The sequence below is a fragment of the Quercus lobata genome, chromosome 5, assembly GCF_001633185.2.
Source record: "Quercus lobata isolate SW786 chromosome 5, ValleyOak3.0 Primary Assembly, whole genome shotgun sequence".
NCBI classification, from domain to species: domain Eukaryota; kingdom Viridiplantae; phylum Streptophyta; class Magnoliopsida; order Fagales; family Fagaceae; genus Quercus; species Quercus lobata.
The window spans coordinates 56,021,356-56,043,559 of record NC_044908.1 but is presented as its reverse complement, the minus strand read 5'-3'; the positions used below and the strand labels follow the sequence as shown (position 1 = coordinate 56,043,559).

General features: G+C 33.5%; 2 protein-coding genes, 1 long non-coding RNA gene and 1 pseudogene across 8 annotated transcripts; 2 read left to right on the top strand and 2 right to left on the bottom strand.

The window, feature by feature from the left end:
• Positions 1-934: 934 nt before the first annotated feature.
• On the bottom strand, positions 935-5,249 carry LOC115989311 (protease Do-like 5, chloroplastic). 3 transcript variants are annotated; one of them, XM_031112982.1, is made up of 5 exons: positions 5,076-5,249; positions 3,637-3,786; positions 3,114-3,176; positions 2,908-2,997; positions 935-1,452 (listed from the first exon to the last, which is right to left on the bottom strand). In XM_031112982.1, exons 1-5 carry the CDS (start codon positions 5,190-5,192, stop codon positions 1,417-1,419), a joined length of 456 nt encoding a protein of 151 aa, XP_030968842.1. In that variant the 5' UTR covers positions 5,193-5,249; the 3' UTR covers positions 935-1,416. The 3 variants fall into 3 exon arrangements, with proteins under 3 accessions (XP_030968842.1, XP_030968844.1, XP_030968843.1); XM_031112984.1 differs by having other exon boundaries at positions 5,081-5,165; XM_031112983.1 differs by lacking the exon at positions 935-1,452 and having other exon boundaries at positions 3,119-3,176.
• A 3,536-nt stretch (positions 5,250-8,785) lies between these two features.
• LOC115988794 lies at positions 8,786-13,557 on the top strand. Of its 4 annotated transcripts, none has more exons than XR_004091650.1 (4): positions 8,786-9,015; positions 9,130-9,310; positions 9,860-9,998; positions 13,177-13,557. It is a non-coding gene; the product is annotated as an uncharacterized LOC115988794 (long non-coding RNA). The 4 variants fall into 4 exon arrangements; XR_004091648.1 differs by having other exon boundaries at positions 9,793-9,998; XR_004091647.1 differs by lacking the exon at positions 9,860-9,998.
• Positions 13,558-14,872: 1,315 nt separating this feature from the next.
• Positions 14,873-15,483, bottom strand: LOC115990732 (putative glycine-rich cell wall structural protein 1). The gene is made up of 3 exons (XM_031114527.1): positions 15,383-15,483; positions 14,937-15,204; positions 14,873-14,893 (listed from the first exon to the last, which is right to left on the bottom strand). Exons 1-3 carry the CDS (start codon positions 15,481-15,483, stop codon positions 14,873-14,875), a joined length of 390 nt encoding a protein of 129 aa, XP_030970387.1.
• Positions 15,484-15,882: 399 nt separating this feature from the next.
• On the top strand, positions 15,883-20,235 carry LOC115990731 (annotated as a pseudogene).
• The last annotated feature ends 1,969 nt before the right edge of the window (positions 20,236-22,204 follow it).

The window sequence follows — 22,204 nt, the reverse complement described above, 5'->3', positions numbered from 1 at the left end:
CTCAAAGTCCAGTGACCTTTACAAGGTAGGGGCAGGACCTAAATCATGAGCTCAAGGCTGATTGAAGTTTCTATACCAAGACCATGACCAACAATGGAACATCTAACTCTTCGTTGTCCCCATCCTTATTAATATAAATTTTTTGGAAGTTCTTTGCCATTAATGACCAATTCTTATACAACTAGCCAATGTCCCGCAGAACGCACTGGTGCATCTTAAAATATTTTTATAAAAAGTTATCTTATAGCCTAAGTAGAATATTTATGATGTGTAAAAAATTTAAGCAATATGTGATATTCTCTATGCATGGAGAAACTGTGTAAATGTATAATCCATGTATACATAAAAATAAGTGCATGCTATGTAGAGCATATATCACCACCATATATTTGATAGGAGATTACAAAAGTTGGAAGAGAGTTGGGTGAAAATCTCAATAGTGTTTTTAAAAAACCCTTTGGGCATATTAATAGGTTTATGTTCCTCAAAATTTGCCTGCATAAACAGCTAAGGTAAATTATTACTTGTCGCAGATCTCTTAACCATGTATAACATTAAACCTTAAATTTATTAAAAATAAACATGAAACATAAAATGTCATATTCAAGAGGAATGTTCAGGCGTTCATATGATAGAGATGCAAATAATTTAATGAGCTACCTTCTTACAAATGTCAAGTTTTGTAATGAACTTATGTTCTTCCAAATGTCAAATGAGTCTTATAAAGAGCTACTATTCTTCAAGCAAGATTGGATCTAATTCTACGAATAATGCTTCAATAGGAAATTGAAGACCATGCTATATAATTCCATAGAGACAATATAGAAACCAAAATGCAAGTGGCGCCATATCCCTAACACATCACAACAAAATAGAATAGGTATAAAAAAGAAACCACGTAAATCCCATTAATGAATCAGTAATAAGAGTTTGAAAGCACTTCCATCTCATTATGGAATCTCAAAGTACATAGGTAGCACCCATTAATGAATCAATGATAAGAGTTTGAAAGAACTTCCATCTCATTATGGAACCTCAAAGTACATAGTTAGCAAGTGAATACAAAAAAGAAAACAAATTAATTGGGAAGTCATTCAAGAATAAAGCAACACCCTAAAAAACTGAGGCAATCAAACTCTGCTTGGATACAGGACCATTGAGAGACACTCAGAAGAAATACATTTTAATATGAGGTTGGCCAGCTTCAAATATCTCAAATCTCCATTGAGACATATTCAGAAACAACTCTAATTTTAGTCATTTTCCTCACTCTAAATTTCCCTCAATAGCCATTTTAGCATCTAATTGAATTTAGCAATTTCTAGGAACCCAGTTGTCCACCATCCACTCTTGCAATTCTTTCAACCCTTTCCTTGATAGCTCTTTGCAATCTAGGTTCTTTATCTTCACTACAGGCTATCTAACACAAGCTTGCACGTCTTCTTTAGTCAACTATAATAACCAGCCCAAAACCCACAAAGGAGTTAGCTCTGTTGAAACTTCAGCCCAAAAAATAATGTTAACTCTGTATAGCTTTATCATGTCTTAATGCATTGAATTAATAAAAACTATGTGATACAATATCTACGGAATTCAAGAGTTGCCTCAAGTCATTGTATGATGCCAAAAGACTGCATTACATGAGATTGCAGATGGTTGTGCTCAGGGTAGTATTGCAAGTTAGGATTATAACTAAAGACCATTCACCTTTTTCCCAATTCAAGAAATGAATTGCAACTAAATCTTTAATTAGAATTGCTTAATATTTCAGTGAGATTCACTAATCAAGTACATGCTGCATTACTACAATTTTCCATTGACATAACATTTTATCGTTGGCTCCTAAAAAAAGAAGCAAAACCTTTTCTTAGAAGTTGAATAGGGTCAGCACTAATTGCCATTGAGCAAAAACATAAAAAAGAATTGTTTCAATTAGCCAAAACTGAGGCCTAATGTTCTCTAATACCCAGCTCAAATTTGTGAGTAATTCTAAATTGTTTCAATTAGCCAAGGAAAATAGGGAAAGAAACAATATTGAACATAAAAATTATTTCCTAAAAAACCAAATAGAGATTTTTTTTTTTTTTTTTTGGGTTATAATAGAATTTTCGACATAAATTAACATTCCTTTCAAAAAAGGAAACCAAGAGACTGTGAAAGAATTTATGGAGGAATTTCATGGGCCAAAGGAAACGGATATATATGAAAAAAAAAAAAAAAAAATTGTACAGCATCAACATGCAAAGCTATCATTTATTGGGAGAAACTCTTTCATTTCAAAAACCAAGGAGCACTAAAATCTCTTAATTTTCCACCTTTATCGCTTCAACTGATCACTAAATTGAGACTGCAAACTGTTGTTTTGGAAGGAGGTGAACAGTTTAGGTATAGATTCAAAGACAGCATGTATGTAGAGAGAGAAAACAATTTATGATAAACATGCATTATGAGAGAGAAATTCAAAGCCAAGCCGAGAGTGTTGTTATCTGTATGGTACTTGGGGTTTATTGTAGGAGTTATTATTTATTGTTTATTAGAGTTTGGCTGGGGTTAATGTAAGTTATAAAAATGGGCTTGGGCTCGCTATCAACTTTAGTTTTGAACAAAACCTTTTGTTTATTTTAAATGTCAGCCCATATATATATATATATATATATATATATATATTTTTGCAAAATCACTCTATTAAAGTGCCACTTGGCAGAACCTCATGCTCTCTCTAGTAAATATGATTCCAAGAAAGTTGGTTACCCATCATATATGAGCTGGTTACCCAAAGTTGATTGCAGCTTCTTCTTTTTTTTTTTTTTTTTTTTTTTTTTTTGGGAAAAGTAAGTCTACTTTATATATCAATGATAAGAAGCTTAATATGTGGCAAAGAAATTAAATGATAGTTTCAGTGCACACCTTAAGGACAGCCAGATCATATTCTGGATCAACACCAACAATCTTTCCTTCCCTGTAAAAGCCATTGCCTCTTGTGTCTGCTAGATAAATCTGCAAATACAGCACCAAAAGCATTGTTACTCAAACAAAGGGCCAGTACATTAAATGAATGATGATTGTCAAAACAAGTGAAAAAAAAATAATAAATAGAAGAAAAGAGCCAAAACCTTACAACAATGTATTCCGCTCCCATCTGTTGCCAATTTAGCTACAACATGGTGATTGGTTACCTGTCACACACAAAAATAAGACTTTTCTCATTAATATTGGAGGAATCACCCATAAGTATTATATATGTATATATATATATATAATTAGATTGGTAAGTATGCATATCACTAATTCATACATAAAATTCAAGCTTAAAATGAACCCATCTTTCAATTTTCTAGAGAACAATATAAATGCAGGTAAATATGTAAGTATCAGCTGCAACATTGGTTGTCAGGATGTTAGCAATATGGTATATTTTGTTATATGATATTCAATTTTCAAATTGTTTAGGAAAGGATGTTAAACCTTCAACAAAACCCAGGTACTATATGATGTTTTCTTCTACAAATATAATTTGATGATAATTACTGTTTAGGAACTCGCCACTGAACTTTGCAGATAAGGAAAACAAAGAAGCAATAGCATATAACGCTAAAGATGGATTCAAATACGAGAACAGAAGAAGGGAGTGCTTACAATGTGACCAAAGTTATCCCAGATGAAGCCTGAACCTGTCCCGTCAACTTTTGCATTTTCATCCTCAATAAGATTGACATCATCAGAAGTGGTCTTGGGGCTTCTAACTATTTCAAGTTCTTTAATGAAAACAACAGATGGTGAAGCTTCCTACAATAATTCGAAAAAAACTCTGCCAGTTAAGCAATCAATACAAGCATGCAGGGCAAAGATGAAAATTAAAAAAACACACAACTAGAATAACTTTAATACCCCACCCCGTCCCAAAAACAAAAAACAATTGGTTAACATTTATGCCTTCTTTCTTTATTTCATTTTTTTTTATAAGTGACCCCCTAGTCAAGGAAAGGGAAGATTCAAACTAGTGACCTTCACTTCATAAGGCGAGATATCAATCTAATTGTGTTACCCCTTGGAGTTAAAACTCAGTCTTTTCTAAAAGCAATTTAAGAAAATTGCTTGTGCACTGTCTCTGTCTCTTCAATTTGCGGTTAATTTATTGAAACAGTAGTTCCCTTATCAAATAACAGCAATCAGGGCTGCAATCAGGGCTTCAACTCTCTAAATATTTGTACATATTCCAAGGAAATTTTCTAGTTAAATAATAAACCTTAAATTTTGAACTTGCTTTTAAATTAAACCATAAATTTGCTATTTTCAAAATATACCTCTATAGTTTAAAATCATTGCAATTGGTATCCTCGTTGACAACTTAAAACCTATTTTATTCCAAAAAATCAAAAATAAAAAACTTATATAGAGCACTAAAAAACCCTTCATAGGAATTTTACCAACTGGTATTATAATACTATATGCTTTAAAAACGACTTTTATATTGGTAAAGAACATCACCTCAAAAGTAATATTGGGAAGTCCCTTCTTAACCTTATTATACCCATTCCATATACTAGCAGTGAAAAAATAACAACATGTCTTAGGACAAGAAGTAAAATTCAAATTTTTACTTGCCCTTCAAGGGAAAGATCACTTTACTAAACAGTATTCAATTTCTAAACACATTGATACAATAAAAAGAGAGAATAACAAGGAAGTTAAAACAAATAAATTTCTACGACAAGAACTACAATATCAAGTAATCGAAAAGAACTAGAAGATCCTAATATACAAAAAAAAAAAAAAAAAAAAAAAAAGTTGAAGAATTTATATTTAAAATTGAAACTGAAGTTTGTTCGAACTTCCCAAAGGCCTTTTGGAACTGTAGGAAACACGATATTGAATTAACCTATGAAAAAGACTTCAATGAGAAAGATATACCAACCAAAGCAAGACCCATTCAAACGAATCAGGAATTGATGGAATATTGCAAGAAAGAAATTCAAGAGTTATTGGACAAAGGAAAACTTAGAAAAATGAAATCCTCTTGGATTTGTTTTTCCTTTTATGTTAATAAAAAAAAAAAAAGCAGAGTCTCTTCTTACAGGACCTGAGCTCTCTTCATGAACTTCGTGCTTCACTGGAAAATCAACATCGATTGGATTCGAAGAGAAAGCGTCAACAGCCCCATGCCAATGCAAAACGCACACGCAATCAAACATGATCGTATCCTCACTCGTCCCCTTCTCAATCCCCTTTTTCCAGCGTGAGTGGCTCAGTGGTGGAGCTATTGGATTTGGACCCTGACTTTTAAGACATTCTTTTGTTATTAAGGAAAAAAAAAAAAAAAAAAATTTGTGGGCCCCATACGTCCAAATATTGTTCGACTTTGTTTTTATTACTCGATTCTCATAGCCATAGCTCACTGGTCAAAATTTTGAAAATAAGTGACGAGAAATGACGACACCTCTTTTTTTTGGTGTTTTAAGATATTTGTCTTACATGACAATTGTGTTGTCTCATCAAATACCAAGCTTTTACATATCTTTTACTTTCTTCTTTTACATTTGCTCCTCTGCTTTCTCTTCCCCCGTCGTTGCAGTTGGTTAGCATCTAAATTACTGTTAGACACGGGTGTTTAGTTTAGTTGTTAAAATCAGTTATAAATGATTTCCTTCTGTTAAGCTACTCTCTCTCTCTCTCTCATATCTGTATATAATCAATCAAAACAGAGTCTTATTGTGTAATTAATTCAGACCTAAGTGTCACAATCAGGAGGAAAAAAAAAACCAATTACATGCAATAATAAAGACCTCACCTACCTAGCCATTCTGTAATAATGAAGCACTTTTTGAGAATTTGATTCAGGAGATATCAAGCTCCATTTATTAGCCCCTGACTATTACATTTTGTAGGTGGACTTTGGGCAGTACATTCTATTCGTTTGAAACTGAAAGAATGTTATGAAATTTAAATGTTTAGACATATTCTAGTTGTACACCCCATAGCAGGCGTATATTTACGACATGCATTTTGAGTTGGTGTAAACACTAAACCCTAATAAATTACGTGGGGCTTGAAGGAAACACTACTAGAAATTTTTAGAAGGCAGAAAAAAGTCACCTACCCTCTTAATTACTACTACTTCCAGCAAGTAGTTGTGTCTTAGTTTGTACTCTAATTTCAGTTTAATGAACTCAGCTTTCTCATCAAAAAAACCTACTACGAGGCATCCTTCTCTTCTTTCTACTCTCTTCTTCACAGACTCTGTTTCTCTCTCTCTCACAGCCTCACTCTCTTCTCAAGCTTTGTCCTGTGCCTAATATCTCTTCTCAAGCTTTGTAACGGTTTTTCCTGGTTTTTTGGGTTAATTTTCGGTTTTTGTGAATAATTGGACCGGGTTGATGTCTGGTTCCTGGTTGAACCAGCCGAGCGATATGCCCCCTATCAACCTCAATCAGCGAGATATATATATATATATATATATATATATATATATCCTATGGGCAATAGAGCTTGGCGAGTTTGACGTGCAATACCAACCCCGAACCACAATCAAAGTGCAGGCACTAACTGATTTCATTGCGGAGTTTACGACAGGAGTTGAAGATGGGGAACCAACAGCGTGGATGGTATGTCAAGACAGATTGTCTAATCAACAAGCAGGGGGAGCTGGGGTCCTGCTACGATCACCAGAAAGAGATACAATAGAATGTGTGGTCCACCTCCAATTCGCAACAACCAACAATGAGACAAAATATGAAGCAGTACTTTTGGGCATCGACTTAGCTAAAGTAGCAGGGGCAACATCGGAATCATGCATTGCGATTCGCAAGTTGTGGTGTCCCTAAATCTCTTATACAACCATTAAAAACTTTACTAGTTGAGCTAACTAGAACCTACAATAGCCTTTTTAATTGATAGGTTTTTGATCATGCTGAATTGTATGGTGTCCTCTCTTCAAAATTCTAGACCATTACATAATACTCATTGAGACAAAAGATCAACCACTGAGTACTACTATGTTCAAATAAAGCAGTGAAAAGAAACTTAAATTTATATTGCTAAACACCCCCCCCCACCCCCCCGGGTTTTGCCAATTACCTAAAATGAGTCATTACTTTTGCTGTTTACATTGACACTTTTGTAAAACTTATGCCACAATATTTTTTTTTTCTCTTTTTTAAATACATTAGATAGGCTCATAGACATTAGGATAGAGGTTAAAACATTCATGAAACATATGCCACAACAAAAAATTTCATTTCTTTTTGAAATAAATTAGATGGGCATTAGAACTTTGCTTGAAAATTCTTACTATATATGATAATTGTTTTTCAAGATAGTTATTTTAATTTAGGAAAAGGGTATTTCTAAATTTAAGCTAAGCATATGGATAGGGTATCTAACTAAGGGGAAATTACTATATTAATCTTTGGAATAATTTAGAAGGAACATTTATAAAAGGCTTGGTGGTCATAATAGAATGAAAGTTAAAGCCGAGTTTCATTTTCCTAAATCTGTGTTTGTCATAAGAGTATGAAAAATGAAAGAAGGGTACATGTCGCATCATTTAACCAGAAGAAAACATATTTTTAAATATTTCTTCCCAGTTAAGTGATGGTATCTTAATTTCTTTTGATTACATTTTTGTTTATAGTTTGTGAAACATCTAATGTTATGAGATTTGAAATAATCTTTTAAATTACCATAAATAAATATATAATATAAACAAAATTTATAAAATTATTCTTTTTAAAATCTTATTTTCAATAGCTTTCTTGTGCATTACACAGATTAGCGACTAATATACTATAAAACTGAAGCTTTTGAATTTTTTTAACTTTTTGTTGACTTAGTGAGAGCTTGTCACGGAGGATTTGAAACTCTCACAATTTTCCAACAAAAAAAAAACTCTCATTCTCCCAAAGGAACAAAACCCGATCAATCTCTCTCATCCAAACGCACGCAGCTCTTCTTCTCCTCTCCCTCTCCTTCTTTTCTTAACCTTCTAACCCCAATCTCTCTCCATCGTTTCTCCCAATGCTTCATTCCATCTGGCTGTCCCTCAACGCCTGACCTGCCCCCACCTTTAGACCACTGTGCCATTGACACAAAGAGAGAGAGAGAGTCGTTTTGATCTAGGGCTGCCACCACCCTCAGGCCTCCTACCAAAATCCCTACCACTGTCAGACCACCAGTAAGTTTTTGTTTCCACTCTTTCTAATTTGGAAATATGATTTAGGTTTTGATTTGGGAATTTGAATTATTCTGGTTTGGGAATAACAGATGCTTGACATTGATTTGTAAAGCCTTTGCTTTTTTTTTAATTAGGCTTATTTTGGTTAGGGTACCAAATGGTTGAATCTTCTCTTAGACATTCCTAAGTCCAATGTTTTTCTTTGATTTTTTAAATTCTTCAGTTTAAATTATTTAACATATCATTTAATAAGGGGCGGAGAGAGTCAAAGAGGAAGAGAAAAATATGAGGGACCTTACAACTGTTAGAGACCAATCTTTACTAATCCCATGCGATGCATGGGTTAGTGACCAATCTATAAATACTATATAACTAAAGTCTTTGATTATTAGTTGACCTCATAAGAGCTTGCCACCTTAGCTTTACAAGCTCCACAAATTTATTCCTCATTATTATCTTATAAATACTATATAACCTTTGTCATTGACTATTAGTTGACCTCATAGGAGTTTGCCAACTCAACTTTACAACCTTCACAAATTTACTCCTCATTATTATTTTTAAATAAATTAAATATTTTGCTTTATTTTTGTACTTGCCACCCAATATACTACCTCTCCTCCCAACATAAACACTTCTTTCTTCTTTACCTCTGTTTAGACGCAGCCAACACTATGTAGTCTCCCGGCTTCTCTCAATTCTAAAAAGCCCAAAACCTCTCTCACTCCGTCAGTGGCAAAGACAAAAAAAGAGATCTGAGATCTGAGGGCTGCCACCATGTTGAAACATCACCCACCTTCAACCCAGCTTCCCGCCATATACCGCTGTAACTGCTACCAGTGCAGGTATTTTTAAACAAGAAAATTGGTGTTAAATATTATTTAAGTTTTGTTAGAAGCAATGGTTATTGGTTTGATTGTCTTTAATTTAGGTATTTGGGTTATTAATTTTGATTAAAGTTGAACAATGAAGAAAAAAGAAAAGAATGGCGAGATCGAAGACATCTACAACCCAACTTAGAGAGGAAGCAGAGAATGCGAAGGAAGAATCAAATGGGTTTCTTTTGAATTGTATGTACCCAGTTGATTTTTCGCACACTTTGTCAGTCAAGTACTAATAGACTGAGAAGCTAAAGCTAAGGTATAATCTATAATCAATTAGATTTAGTAGTCTTTTTTAATTCTCAATATAAAAGTTGCGCACTTATTGTCTTACTTGATTGTGTACTTCTGGCTAAGATTGATTTCATTTGGTATGCATTTATTTGTTTATAGGGTTAGTATTTGTAGTTTGTGGGCAAAAGAAAGAGATTGAGTTTCATCAACACAAGTTCTCACATTTTAATTCTTCATTTCTGATTAATAAAATTCTCTAATACTGATTGGAATAAAATGGTCTTTGTTTCTCTATAACTTATAAGATCCTACTGAAGTGGTGGCTATTTCAAGAGATGCCTTAATTCAAATCAATATGTTGATCAAACTGCCTAGCCAAAGCATCCGAAGACTATAATTATGAAAAACAATAACTCAGTCCTCAAAAAATCTTTAAATTTTCAATGTAGATTTAAACAATGTTTCCTTCTCATTATAATTTGTGATTTATGTTAATAATGATTTTAGGGTCCTCCAACTCATGAAAAGTATGCAAGACTTGTGTTACTTTCTCATTGTGTTTCTTCCAACCCAGATGGATACAAGAAGAGAGAAGCTTTGACTTGGGGTTGATGGTCATTAGTGAAGAGCTTCCAAATCCAAGTTTTCAATATATATTCTCTCTGGATCTGCTTTTAATTTTTGATACTCTGCATTGTTTTTGGGTGGTACTAGTAAGTTCAGAATGCTCCTTTTTTCTTAGTTGGTGAATAAATTTATAGCTTTAACCTTGTGCTTTCTCCATCATATCTGTTTTTGTTCCATTTATGGCCATTATAAGTGAAATGAACATTTTGTGTACTATTGCATTGCCAACATTGTGTTAATTTTTTTTTTTTTTTTTTTGAGTGTATTACATCAATGTTGGTGTGTATCATATTTTTATGTTTCTTATTTTACTCATTGATTGTTTAGTGAAATATGACACTGGAACATTTTTTTCTCTATGTGAGAATGTGTGAATTTAAGCAGTAATGCATATATGAAAATCTGATTGTGTGATTTTTTCCAATGTTGTCAGTGTGTGGCTGATGCATTATTGTCTATATAAAATGTTTTAATTCTGTTTCAGTGAAGAAATATTGGATTGTGACTTTTAGATTCTTCTATATTTTCTTGAGTAAACCAGTTTTGGAGTTCATGGACCTCAGAATTAGATTGGAATTTCTTTTTTATTTTGAATATTATCTTTTTTTCTTTTTTTTTGTCTGCTCTTCTTTGTTTTGATTTTTTTTTTTTTTTTCATTTATTTCTTTCCTAATTGTTTGGTGGCACATTTGGTAGTAGAATAGTGATTACATTTATCTATGGCATACATTGTGGATCATATCTAGATGGTATTTCCTTGCAAATTCAATGGAAACATTTCTAGGATTATAGACTGCATGACATTATAGCTCATTGCATCGATTTGGTGTGTATGTGTATATATATCAACACATGTTTCAAGAGTTGAGTTCAAGGGTTCCATTTAATTGTCTTTTTCTTTAATAATTTGGAAAATCTGTAATTTTTGGCATTGAAAAAAAAATTGTGTGATAAAATTATAACTAATAAAGAAGTACCTAATGCCCAGATTCTACTTGCATTTCCTTGCTTTCAGTAGCATCTCTTAGAGATCATGCCTATTCTTTGAAGTTAGAACTGTACTAATTGAAAGCAAAAAAATTGCTAAATTTGTTTCATCTCTTTCTTCAAGATCACAAGGTCTACACTGCTCATTGTCATTTTCAACTTACCCCCCTTGCATTTTACTATGATTAAATTTGTTTTAGTGTGGTTTCTTCCTTTAGGAAAAATACAAAAAGGTCAACTATGTTCAATTGTGATTGGATTCGTATAAGTATAGGTTTGGGTTGGAAGATCAAGTCAAGGAGTTGAAGGAAAATCTGTTCATAGCTTACTCTGAAATAAGTACCTAGGAGATTGGAGTGTGTAAGAAATTTACTTAGAGAATTTTATCCTATATATTTTTTAATACACTTTTTTTTTCTTTGTTCCCAGTATTATTTAATACAATGTATTTCTTTGTTGTGAAATAAATTCTAGATTTCTATTTTCTTCCCCCTAACACCTCAAGGTCAACAAAACTAAAGAAAAGTTCTCACACAAAATGTTCATTCAATCTATCAATGCCAAAAAGAAGAAGAAGAAGAAGAAGAGAGAGGAGGAATGAACACTCTCCAAACAAGAGATAAACCCATGTATTGCACGAATTAGTGACTAGTATACTATAAAACCGAAGCTTTTGAATTTTTTTTGACTTTTTGTTGACTTAGTGAGAGCTTGTCACGTAGGATTTGAAGCACTCACAATTTTCCACCAAAAAAAAAAAAAAAAAACTCTCATTCTCCCAAAGGAACAAAACCCAATCAATCTCTCTCATCCAAACGCACGCAGCTCTTCTTCTCTCCCTCTCCTTCTTTTCTCAACCTTCTAACCCCAATCTCTCTCCATCGTTTCTCCCAATGCTTCATTCCATCTGGCTGTCCTTCAACGTCTGATTTGCCCCCACCTTTAGACCACTGTGCCATTGACACAAAGAGAGAGAAAGTCCGTTTTGATCAAGGGCTGCCACCACCCTCAGGCCTCCTACCAAAATCCCTGCCACTGTCAGACCACCAGTAAGTTTTTGTTTCCACTCTTTTTAATTTGGAAATATGATTTAGGTTTTGATTTGGGAATTTGAATTATTCTGGTTTGGGAAGAACAAATGCTTGACATTGATTTGTAAAGCCTTTGCTTTTTTTTAGTTAGGCTTATTTTGGTCAGGGTACCAAATGGTTGAATCTTCTATTAGACATTCCTAAGTCCAATGTTTTTCTTTGATTTTTTAAATTCTTCAGTTTAAATTATTTAACATATCATTTAATAAGGGGCGGAGAGAGTCAAAGAGGAAGAGAAAAATATGAGGGACTTTACAACTGTTAGAGACCAGTCTTTCTCAGACAACATTACCAGTAATTTTTTTAATTTTGTTTTATAAATTTTCCCGGTAAATATGATTTAGGGTTTCGTTTGGGAGTGTTTTCTCTTTTGAATGATTAGCATAGATTGATGGGTTTAGATCCCATAGTAGGTTTTGTTCATTTCATTCAAAACTGTCTTAATGTTAAGATAGTTTTAAATTTGTGGTTCAGATTAGTTTTTCTTGTTGTATAGTTTCTTTTTTTCCTTCCTGTTGTATAGTTTCTTCCCCTTCTTTTGTACTGCCCCTTCCCTGCAACAACAAAGGTTCCATTCTTACATTGTTTGTGCTTTATTACTTCTATACGGTTCACTGTTGTTTAGTTTCCATCTTCCCAATTAATTTCTGATTTCTTATTTCCATGGTTAGTGATGGTTTTACTTTAATTTTTAGGATTTTCCCCTTATCTATTCTCTTTATTTGTTAGTGGGAATGAAATTGTGGTTTTTAGGTCCAATTTCAAACTTTGGTTTACTAATCTTTTTAAATTGGGTTCTTTTAATTCAAACTCTCCATGGGCTTTAAAGAATGGTTAGTGATGGTTCCTTATGCTCTAAAGAGTGAAGGAGGTTGTTTATGGGCTTGCAAAAATATGATGGGGATGTGCAGATTGATTTCTTAGCCTAAGGTTTGTGTTGATATGGGAATAATCTGTGCTCAACATATCATTCTTTGTAACTTTTGCTATTTTTGTTTTTAGTGAATGGACAGTTGCCTAGGGTTGTATTTTAAAGTTTTATTATTTAAGATCCAAAAAAAGGTGTCAATATGTTTCTTATGGAATTTTTCTAGATGTTGCATTTGTATTTTATTTATTTATTTATTTTTTAAAATAAAGGTTTTGTCGTCTAGGATTTGTATATAAATGTTTGCTTGCTTTGTAGGGTTTGGTGTTGTTGGCACCTGAGAAGCTCATTGCTTAGAAGCTTGTGGAAGAGGAGGCCAAACAGAAGTTCAAGTGGGAGTCCAAGAAGGAAAAATACTTGGTAACAAGTCTCATACTGGACTGTATTGTTCAAGAGCTACAGCTGCATTAAGGTTGCACCAATTAAATGCTACTGAATTTAGAGATACAATAATTATTGATGTACTGTAATAGTTAGCTAGTAGAGATTAGCAAATATTAAGGTAGTTGGCATTTAATAGGATTACTGTTTTTTCTTGATCAAAAGAAATCATTTTCAGTTCATGCTTTAGGTAGAGACTTGGCAGTGCATAAAGATTGAAGAATGTCTTGATTTGGTCCGATGAAAGTTTTGGTTTTAGCTGAGTGAATGTATTTTTGTATTGCTAATTATTATTATTATTATTATTATTTTCGTTTAAATAGTAATATTGCTATAATAATTTGATGATTTGGTAGATTGGAGTTTCATGCATTCCATTTAAAAAAAAAATTTGAAATATCAAATTTCACATGCCTTTTTATTCACCTCTTATAGATAATAATATTATTACTCAGCTTTTTTTCTCTGCTTGGTTGATAGGAAATTGTGAGAAAAGAAAAAGGGCTTTTGGGATTGGAATGTTATTCAAAATTTAATTCAATTATTTTTTAAAATTGCACTTAATTTGGCTAGATGGTACATAGTACATACTCCCAAATTTTAGGTGTCTTTTTTTTTTTTTTTCCCTTTGTTTGATTAGTGTGGAAGTTCAAGAAGATTAAGGAATTAAGTAATAGGATTTTGATAATATTTTTTTACTCAGCTATTGGGATTTGACAAATAGAAGTTAATGTTGAATTTGGCAAAATTAATATTATTTTGGGTTAGCTTAAGGTACCATTATTTGATTGGAATAATTTTCGACTTATATTTATGACAAATTGAAAATGCATTTAACAGAAGAATATAAATAAATCAAGATGATTGTACATATGTTATATAAGTTTCACATTTATGTAAAACTTTTCCCTGAACAGCGCAAGTTAGTGACTAGTGGAAAACATAATCATGACAAATAGATTATTTATATATATATCATTTAAAAATAAGAAAAATGAATTAATGATATTAGAAGAGCCATAGCAACGTTTTGATGGCAAAAAGGCAACACATCCATTACGACATATTTAAATCAAAGATTACACTTTGAAATTAAATTTACAAATTTTGTGAAGCAATTTATTGCACATATTCTAAAGTGAAATGGTGTACATCTTTTATAAATAAATAAAAAAAATAATATTCAACAAAAATCAAAACATGTTATAATAATGAAAGCATTGTATTTAATTTTGCAAAACTCCTATTGCGCCACATCATCATTCATTTTTCAATTAATTTATCTTTTATTTTTTTTAAATATAATCAAATATTAACTCTATAAATCTAATCATTTAATTTTTAAAACTATGCAATTACAAACTTTAGAATCCCAAATGAATCATTCATAATACTAAAATTGTTTAAAATAAAATAAAATTGAGTGTATTAAATTATCATTAACAACTTGAGATTTCAATTTTTTCTAAGTTTCTCCCTCCCCCATACAGTAGATTTGATGTCCACCCCACATCCTTATATACTTGCATTACTCTAAACTCTAAAGTAGAACTTCTACGGTGCTTGCATTACTCTAAACTCTAAAGTAGAACTTCTACAGTGTGTAACAAAAATAAAAATAAAAATAAGAAGACAACCTCCCATGGTCGACCAGTCCCCTCCTCGACGTTACCGTCCTCTCCATCAGCACTCCCATACCATCCATCTGCATCGCCACTGTCCCCTCCATCACCGCTATCTCCTCCATGTCCACCTGTCCCTTCCTCTACATCACCATTGCCTCCTCCATGTTCACTCCTACCATCCCCTCCATTATTGTCACTGCTCTCGTCCCCTCCATGTCCACCACCCCCCTCCTCTACATCAAGGGCACCTCCTCTATCATGAGGTTTTGAGAAGGAAGACCTAATAATAGGAAGAAAAGGTGCTATGAGAACAGTAGGCTTTTAGGCAGTTTGGCTCTAAAGGTCACCTTTGGATTCTTAAGTAGGAGGGATGTCGCGCCCACAACCCCTGTTTCTTTTGCTCCTGCTTGCTTTGACTCTATTGCCGAAGAAGCCTTTGCTTTCGCTGGCACAGTTACTGGTTCAAGGTGACGAGCGCACTACTAAGTCCCACCAGTACAGAAGCCAAAAGGAGGGCATTTCTCAGTGGAAGAGCGCCCAGCTCAGAGGAAAGAGACATTGGACCAGCCCTATTCTATTTAGGAACAATACCAGCCTACTCTGTTAGCAGTGGAAAATTATTAGGGACTCCATAAATGTGTATTTCATTCTTTCACATGGTGGGTCCTACCAATTCATTGAATTAGTGGGATCCACCATGTGAGTTGAATTAGTAAGACCTATCATATGAGAGGATGAAATACGCATTTATAGAGGTGGAGTGACACTTTTATAATTGTTAAGTAATTGATAGATAAATAATAGACAATAATTTTTGTACAACTTAATGCAAATGTTCACATATGTTGCTCAATAAGTTGTGATAAAGATGGTAAAATTTACCGTCTGCAGCATTGTCAAAACTAATTTAAATCCACTATAAGCACTATGCCTAATTATCACTGTTTGATCACATTGCATGGTGACAGCAATTAGTCTTGGTCTCCCACATTTGTACGCTTACCTTGATTCCTTAAGGACAAACTTCACACACGGTGCAAATTTTGCCACATATGCATCCACAATCGGACTACCAACCAGTAAAACACATGCTGGTACATTTAGTCCGTTCTACCTCTACGTCCAATGCTCACAATTTTTACAGTTCAAGTTCAGATCACTTTTGCTAAGGCAAAAAGGTAAAGTGGGTCAGTGGGTAAACACTTCACTTGTTCGTAATATTATGTAATTTGTTGAGAATTGAGGGTGCTTATAACAAACATCTATATTATCAAATGCATTTTTGCTTTATATTGGGCCTTGGATTTTCTTGTAAGAGGAAATATATGAAAATTTAATGCCCAAGGGGGGATTACTTTTCAAAAGCTTTATACATTCGATATCGGTCGAAATGATCTTGCTAAGTGGTTCTTTTTTGGTAACATGACTATAGAGGAAGTCAATGCTTCTATCCCTGATATATTAAACAAGTTCTCCATTAATGTTAAGGTTAATTTATATTTATATTGATTAGTGGTTGATAATGGGCTGGCTTGACCTTGACCTTGACCTATTACTACAAGAAGAAACATCCTTTTGTTAAACCAATTACAACCGAAAAATAAAAAAAATGAAATTTGGTAACTAAATTTTGTTTTATTAGTGACAATCAATTAGCTGCATTCCCCTTATTTTGGCCAGTTTTCCATCAGCTCAAACTTCAAAAGGACAGTTATGGTTGCACAAAGCCTTATAAGTTATAATGATGTAGCTCAATATTTCAACCACAAATTGAAGGAGGCCATAGTTCAACTCAGGAAGGATCTTCCTTCAGCTGCATTCACATATGTGGATGTCTACTTTGTCAAGTACTCTCTATTTAGGTTGCATTTGAATAGTTTATTTTTTGTTAACTTATATTACTATTCAGCTTATTTTTGTCACTATTTATGGGTCCCACTCTAATTTTTGGTACTATTCATGGGTCTCATTGTATTATTTTAGTTAACTTTTACCTTTATCTACTGTATTTTTAGTAAAAAAATTTTAGTTTCAGTAAAATAAACGGATCACAAATAAACCTTTAGTAAATCCAAGGAATAGGATAAGCCTTATGATAATTTGTACTTTATATTAAAAATTGTAGGGATAAAGGGTCCAAATATGGGTATTGGGCTGTGGCCCATGTCCGAGGACAAGTAATACTAACGGAGGCCTGCAAGACAATGGTTTGTGGAAGGAGTTTGGTCATGAGGAACTGGAAATGTCGTTCAAGGAGAAGTACCTCCTTGGCTAAACAGGGTAGAGGTCATAGGTCCGACCATTCATCAAGAATAAGGCAACAGATAATCATGCTGGCAAAGATAAACATCAGATAGGAATAAGACAAAAGAGAGTTGGGAAATATCTAAGAAGAAAGCTGCTACCATGACATTGAATACTCTGCAACAAACCCCTTAGCCGCATTAATGTGGAGGTGATACTTGAACAATAACATTCAGCCTTACAGCTACCCACAAAAATTTCAGAAATGTACTGATGAGACAAGTATCAAAGCCAGCAATCTGATTTACACGTGGAGGGCTGAGAAGAAGTAAGGAAGGAGAATATAAAGAAGGAAAATCTCATTACAAAGGGATTATCAGATATTTTGTAGAAAACGGAGAGTAAACTGAAAAATTGTAATTTTATATAAGTCTAAGGGAAATATATAAGAACAACCTTCCTCAGACTAGTCTGAGGAGGACTTTTCTTGTCTAAACTGTTTGTTTATGCTTTCCAGTACAACTAACCTACAGTGATCATTGTCCACTTTAACTCATTGAAAATTTGGTTCCAAGCCCACTCTCTACAAATTTATTATTTTGGGCTCTTTGGGCCATTGACCTTTCATTTGGGCTTTGGGAGTAAAACGTGCCCTTACAAAAATTATATAACATAAAAGTATTAATAATCATGTAAGGAGTTATCTTAATGTTTTCAATGATGACATTCAAAATTTAATTTCTCCCTCCCTAAGCTATTGAATTGTCAAAAAAAAAAAGTGGGCAGAACCAAAATTTAACCTTTGGGGGCCAAAGTATGAAAAAAAAAATTAACCATTTAAGAATGAGAATTTATAAAAAGATTTAACATTAAATTAATAGATGAAAAATAAAACTAACATCAATTTAAGGTAATAATAATAATAATAATAACTATTGTAGGAGGTCAAAAACCCAAGGTAAGCCTTGGTGGTTGGGACCAATACAATTAATTTGTATAGGTAGGGATACAAACCAACACTTAGGCTTTTTTGAGACGGTAGCTAGATGAAATAAAAAATGAAATGATGAACTTCCAGATTTGCTCTTGTATTTCTAAGTCTTAATAACATCTGAATTTTTATTTTATCTTCAGGCCGATTGAGGACAATTTTTACACATGATTGAACTTTACAATTTCAGTTCTCCAACTCTTTCCTTTGTTTTTTTCCGATCCCTGTTCATGTGGGATCTTTCCACTTGTGTGGCCATTTGATTTACATCCCAACCTTCCACTTGGAGGGCTGCTATTCCACTTCTAGATACTTGTCACATTCTTACTTGGTTGGCGGTGGTAGAGTAGGATAGAGGCTATATGGACACTATTCAATGGTTATTCTGCCATTAATGCAACAGGCTAGGTTGTTGTGGTGCATTTAATGCGGAGGTAATGGTTGCTTTACTCAGAAGCTTCCTTCCTCTCTTGCCTACACCTGTCACCATGCCATTTTGTAACTCTCTGTCTTTTAGCTTGAGTTGCTTCCTCCTAGTTTTCCACAAGATACCCTTTATGAGGCCTCCTTAGGTGAAAAGTAATCCCCGGATTGCTTGGCTAGCGGTGGTAGAGCACCTCAGCTAGACTGGCCCCATCTTGGCTGTGAATTGGGCCCAATCACTCCTCAGGCCTACTTGGGTGGGGGTGCCTACCCCCCCTCCCCACAATAATAATAATAATAATAATAATAATAATAATAATAATTTCTTAATAAATTTCTATCATCTTTAACCTTTTTTTTTTTAAATCCCAAAAATCATATATGATTGATTTATGTATAGAATTTCATGGTAATTTCTATTGATTCTAAAGCAAGAGACTTACCATAAATTTTGTTGTCACATTTAATCTACTATCTAATTTCTAAACCCAAAAGTTTAAAAAAAAAATTGAAATGAATTTATGATTATGACAATGAGAGAAAAATATAACTTTGAGAAGAGAGAAGAATACAACTTTGAGAAAATGTATAAGACCAATATTTTGACATAAAAATAGGTTTTTTTTTTTTTTTAATTTACTCAATCAAAAATACTCAACTTTATGTTTTATTCACACTAAACTATAGACATAGTTAACCATTATTATTATTTTTTAATGCTTAGATCAATCCAAAATATTTTCTTTTTATGAAGAGAGAGACAAAGAGCTTTGCCTTATTGATTTTGTGATAACACTAGTGATTCATGCACAAATTGACAACATTTAAAAACGTTAAAAAAAAAAAAATGCCAATTAACTTTTCCCTCTCACATGACAGTGCAACAATCGCATGAATCCACATTCGACAGTTCATGTATTAATTAACCCTTTTTTTAAGGGGACTATATATGGATTTAGGCCAGTTAGTTATTTCTATTTCATGAGGTCTCTTTGGGTCAATTTGATTTTCGTAACTTGGATAGAGGAAAATTTATTGTTGATTGAATTGATTAATAACCGAAGATCAACTGAATTTATCTAGGGCTTAATAAAGTTATAAAAAATAAAAAAATAACTATAAATTTTAATAAGTTGACAAATTTTTTAAACCAAATACCATAAAAACTTAAGTTTATACTATAATTTAATTTTAACTGTATACATATTATTTAAAAAAAAAAATCAAGGTGCCACGACCCTTTGGTCCAACTGTAGTTTTGTCCCTGTTTTTAATGATAATCAATCTTATAGATTTAGATGATCATTAACATTTATCACTTTTATTCCTTCATTTAAAATATTTTATTAATGAAGCATAATTTCATGTTTATTAATTGTTTGGTTGAAAATAACAGGAATTGAAATCCCCCTCATTGCCTGTTTTGGCTATGGTGGCATATACAATTATAGCAACAATGTTGGCTGTGGAGGAACAATTACAGTCAATGGAAGCCAGATATTTGTTGGTTTATGTGAATGCCCCTTAGTTAGAGTAAATTGGGATGGAATTCACTATATAGAGGCTGCTAACAAGTTTGTTTTTGATCAAATTTCAACCGGAGCTTTTTCAGATCCACCCATACCTTTGAAAATAGCTTGTCACGACATTTAGATTCATAGGCACCTATATATATAAATAATAATAATCTTGTACTACTGGTTATAATGTACTCTTTAATTTTGTCTTCCTTATTGCAATTGTTTACATTCTGAAATAGTCTAACATACGGAAGTTAATCCTATTAAATATCTCTCTCAAAAAAAGAAAGTTAGTCCTATGAAATAAACTAGAATGAATTAATGACCATTTTGGATGAATTTTGGACTTTCTTTTTTCTTTTTTGTTGTCTAATTAAATAAATAGCCAGAAGAATGCTGTCATTGCAGAGAAACTATTAAATTTTGTTATGTTTCCAACGTTATTAGTAGGGCTTGTGGGGTCTTTAGTTTTTTGGGGTGGGGAAACACGTACTGTGATCATCTCCGCAAAAAATTGTTTCTTTTACACTATTTTCTCTTCTTTCTAGCACTCTTTCTTTTGTGTGAGAATGGATGAAGTTCTTAAGGATTGGAAAAAACTTTCTCTGACAGGCGAGGAAGAGGGAAAAGTTAAGCTGACAAAATCTCAGTTTAGTAAGAAAAACGAACATGTCTTAGCAGCAAGGTTTATGACAAGTTAAGCTTGTTAGTGACGGTTGGTGCAACGCACCGTTTCACTAATAACAGATGTGCAACGCACCGTTTCACTAAAGCAGAAGCGCACCGTTTTATTCATTAGATAATTAAGCTTCAGAAGGAAGAACGACGTCGTCTAGAGTTGAGCTGTATTCCATTAGTACTGGCATGAAGTTCAGTCAGTTAGTGATGATAATTTCACGGAACTGATCCGTATAGTTTGGATTAGTTCTGTTATTCAATTTCTTAGACAGATTGTGGTGTATATATATATATATATATATATATGATTGTACTCTTAGTTCTTTTATTAAGTAAGAAAATCAGTCTTTTCTCTCAGTGAAATCAATCTCTCTCTGTTCTCTCTCTCTCTGTGTTACTCTTTTCTTTCTTCTCAGATTTTCTCTTCACACAAACAGATCAACTTTCAAACCGCTTTGGAGGGCACGGTAAGGTTTTGAAATTTGGGAGGCAGGTGATCATGTTCTCCTTTTTGACTTTGAACTAGAAACGGATGCTGAACGGGTCTTTTGATAAGCATGTGGTACTATTCCAGTGCTATGACTACTCGATTCCGACAAAAAACCTATGGTTTACATATATGAAGTTTTGGATTCAGATGCATGGATTGCCAGTTAGCCTACTAAACTCTGAGACGGCCATGGAACTGGGGGGAAAGATAGGTGTTGTCCTATCTACAAGACACTCGGAAGAAATGATTGGAGGTGACTTTATTGATGTCACAAAACCCCTCTCTAGGGGTCGCAGAGTTGCACTTGACAAGAAGGATGAAGTTTGGGTCTCTCGATCTAAAGTATGAAAAGCTTTCAAATTTCTGTTGTTGGTGTGTAATGATATCACACACTGAGAAAGACTGTGAGAAGTGGCTGGTCAGCAAAGGAACGCTTAATGTAGACCAATAAGGATATGGTGCTTGGCTGCGAGCACTTCCTCATAATCCAAGTAAGATGTACTCAAAAAAAAATCACACGTGAGGAAAGGATAAAGGAAATCTGGAAAATTTGAACGTGGGCTCTGACATGACACGTGAAACATAAACACGTGAGGATTGTATCATTGAACCCTCCACTGTACGTAAATGGAAAAAGATTGCTCGAGACATCATTTCGATCAGATGAGGCACCTATGCAATTAACTGTGTTGACTAAAAGAACAGAAGTCAGAAAAAACCAAGCCAACCCCAGTTGCCAGAGAAGAAGATTCAGGTTTAAAAGGTTGAAGATCAGGATATCTCAATGGCAGAGGCTGTGAAGCAGCCCCACCAATCCAAATGAGTCTCATTGTTTGGAACTGTCGTGAGCTTAAGAACCTACGTATAGGGAAGGAGTTCGAAGTAGTAATCCGAGCAAAAGATCCATCTGCAGTGTTTATAGTTGAGACGTGGG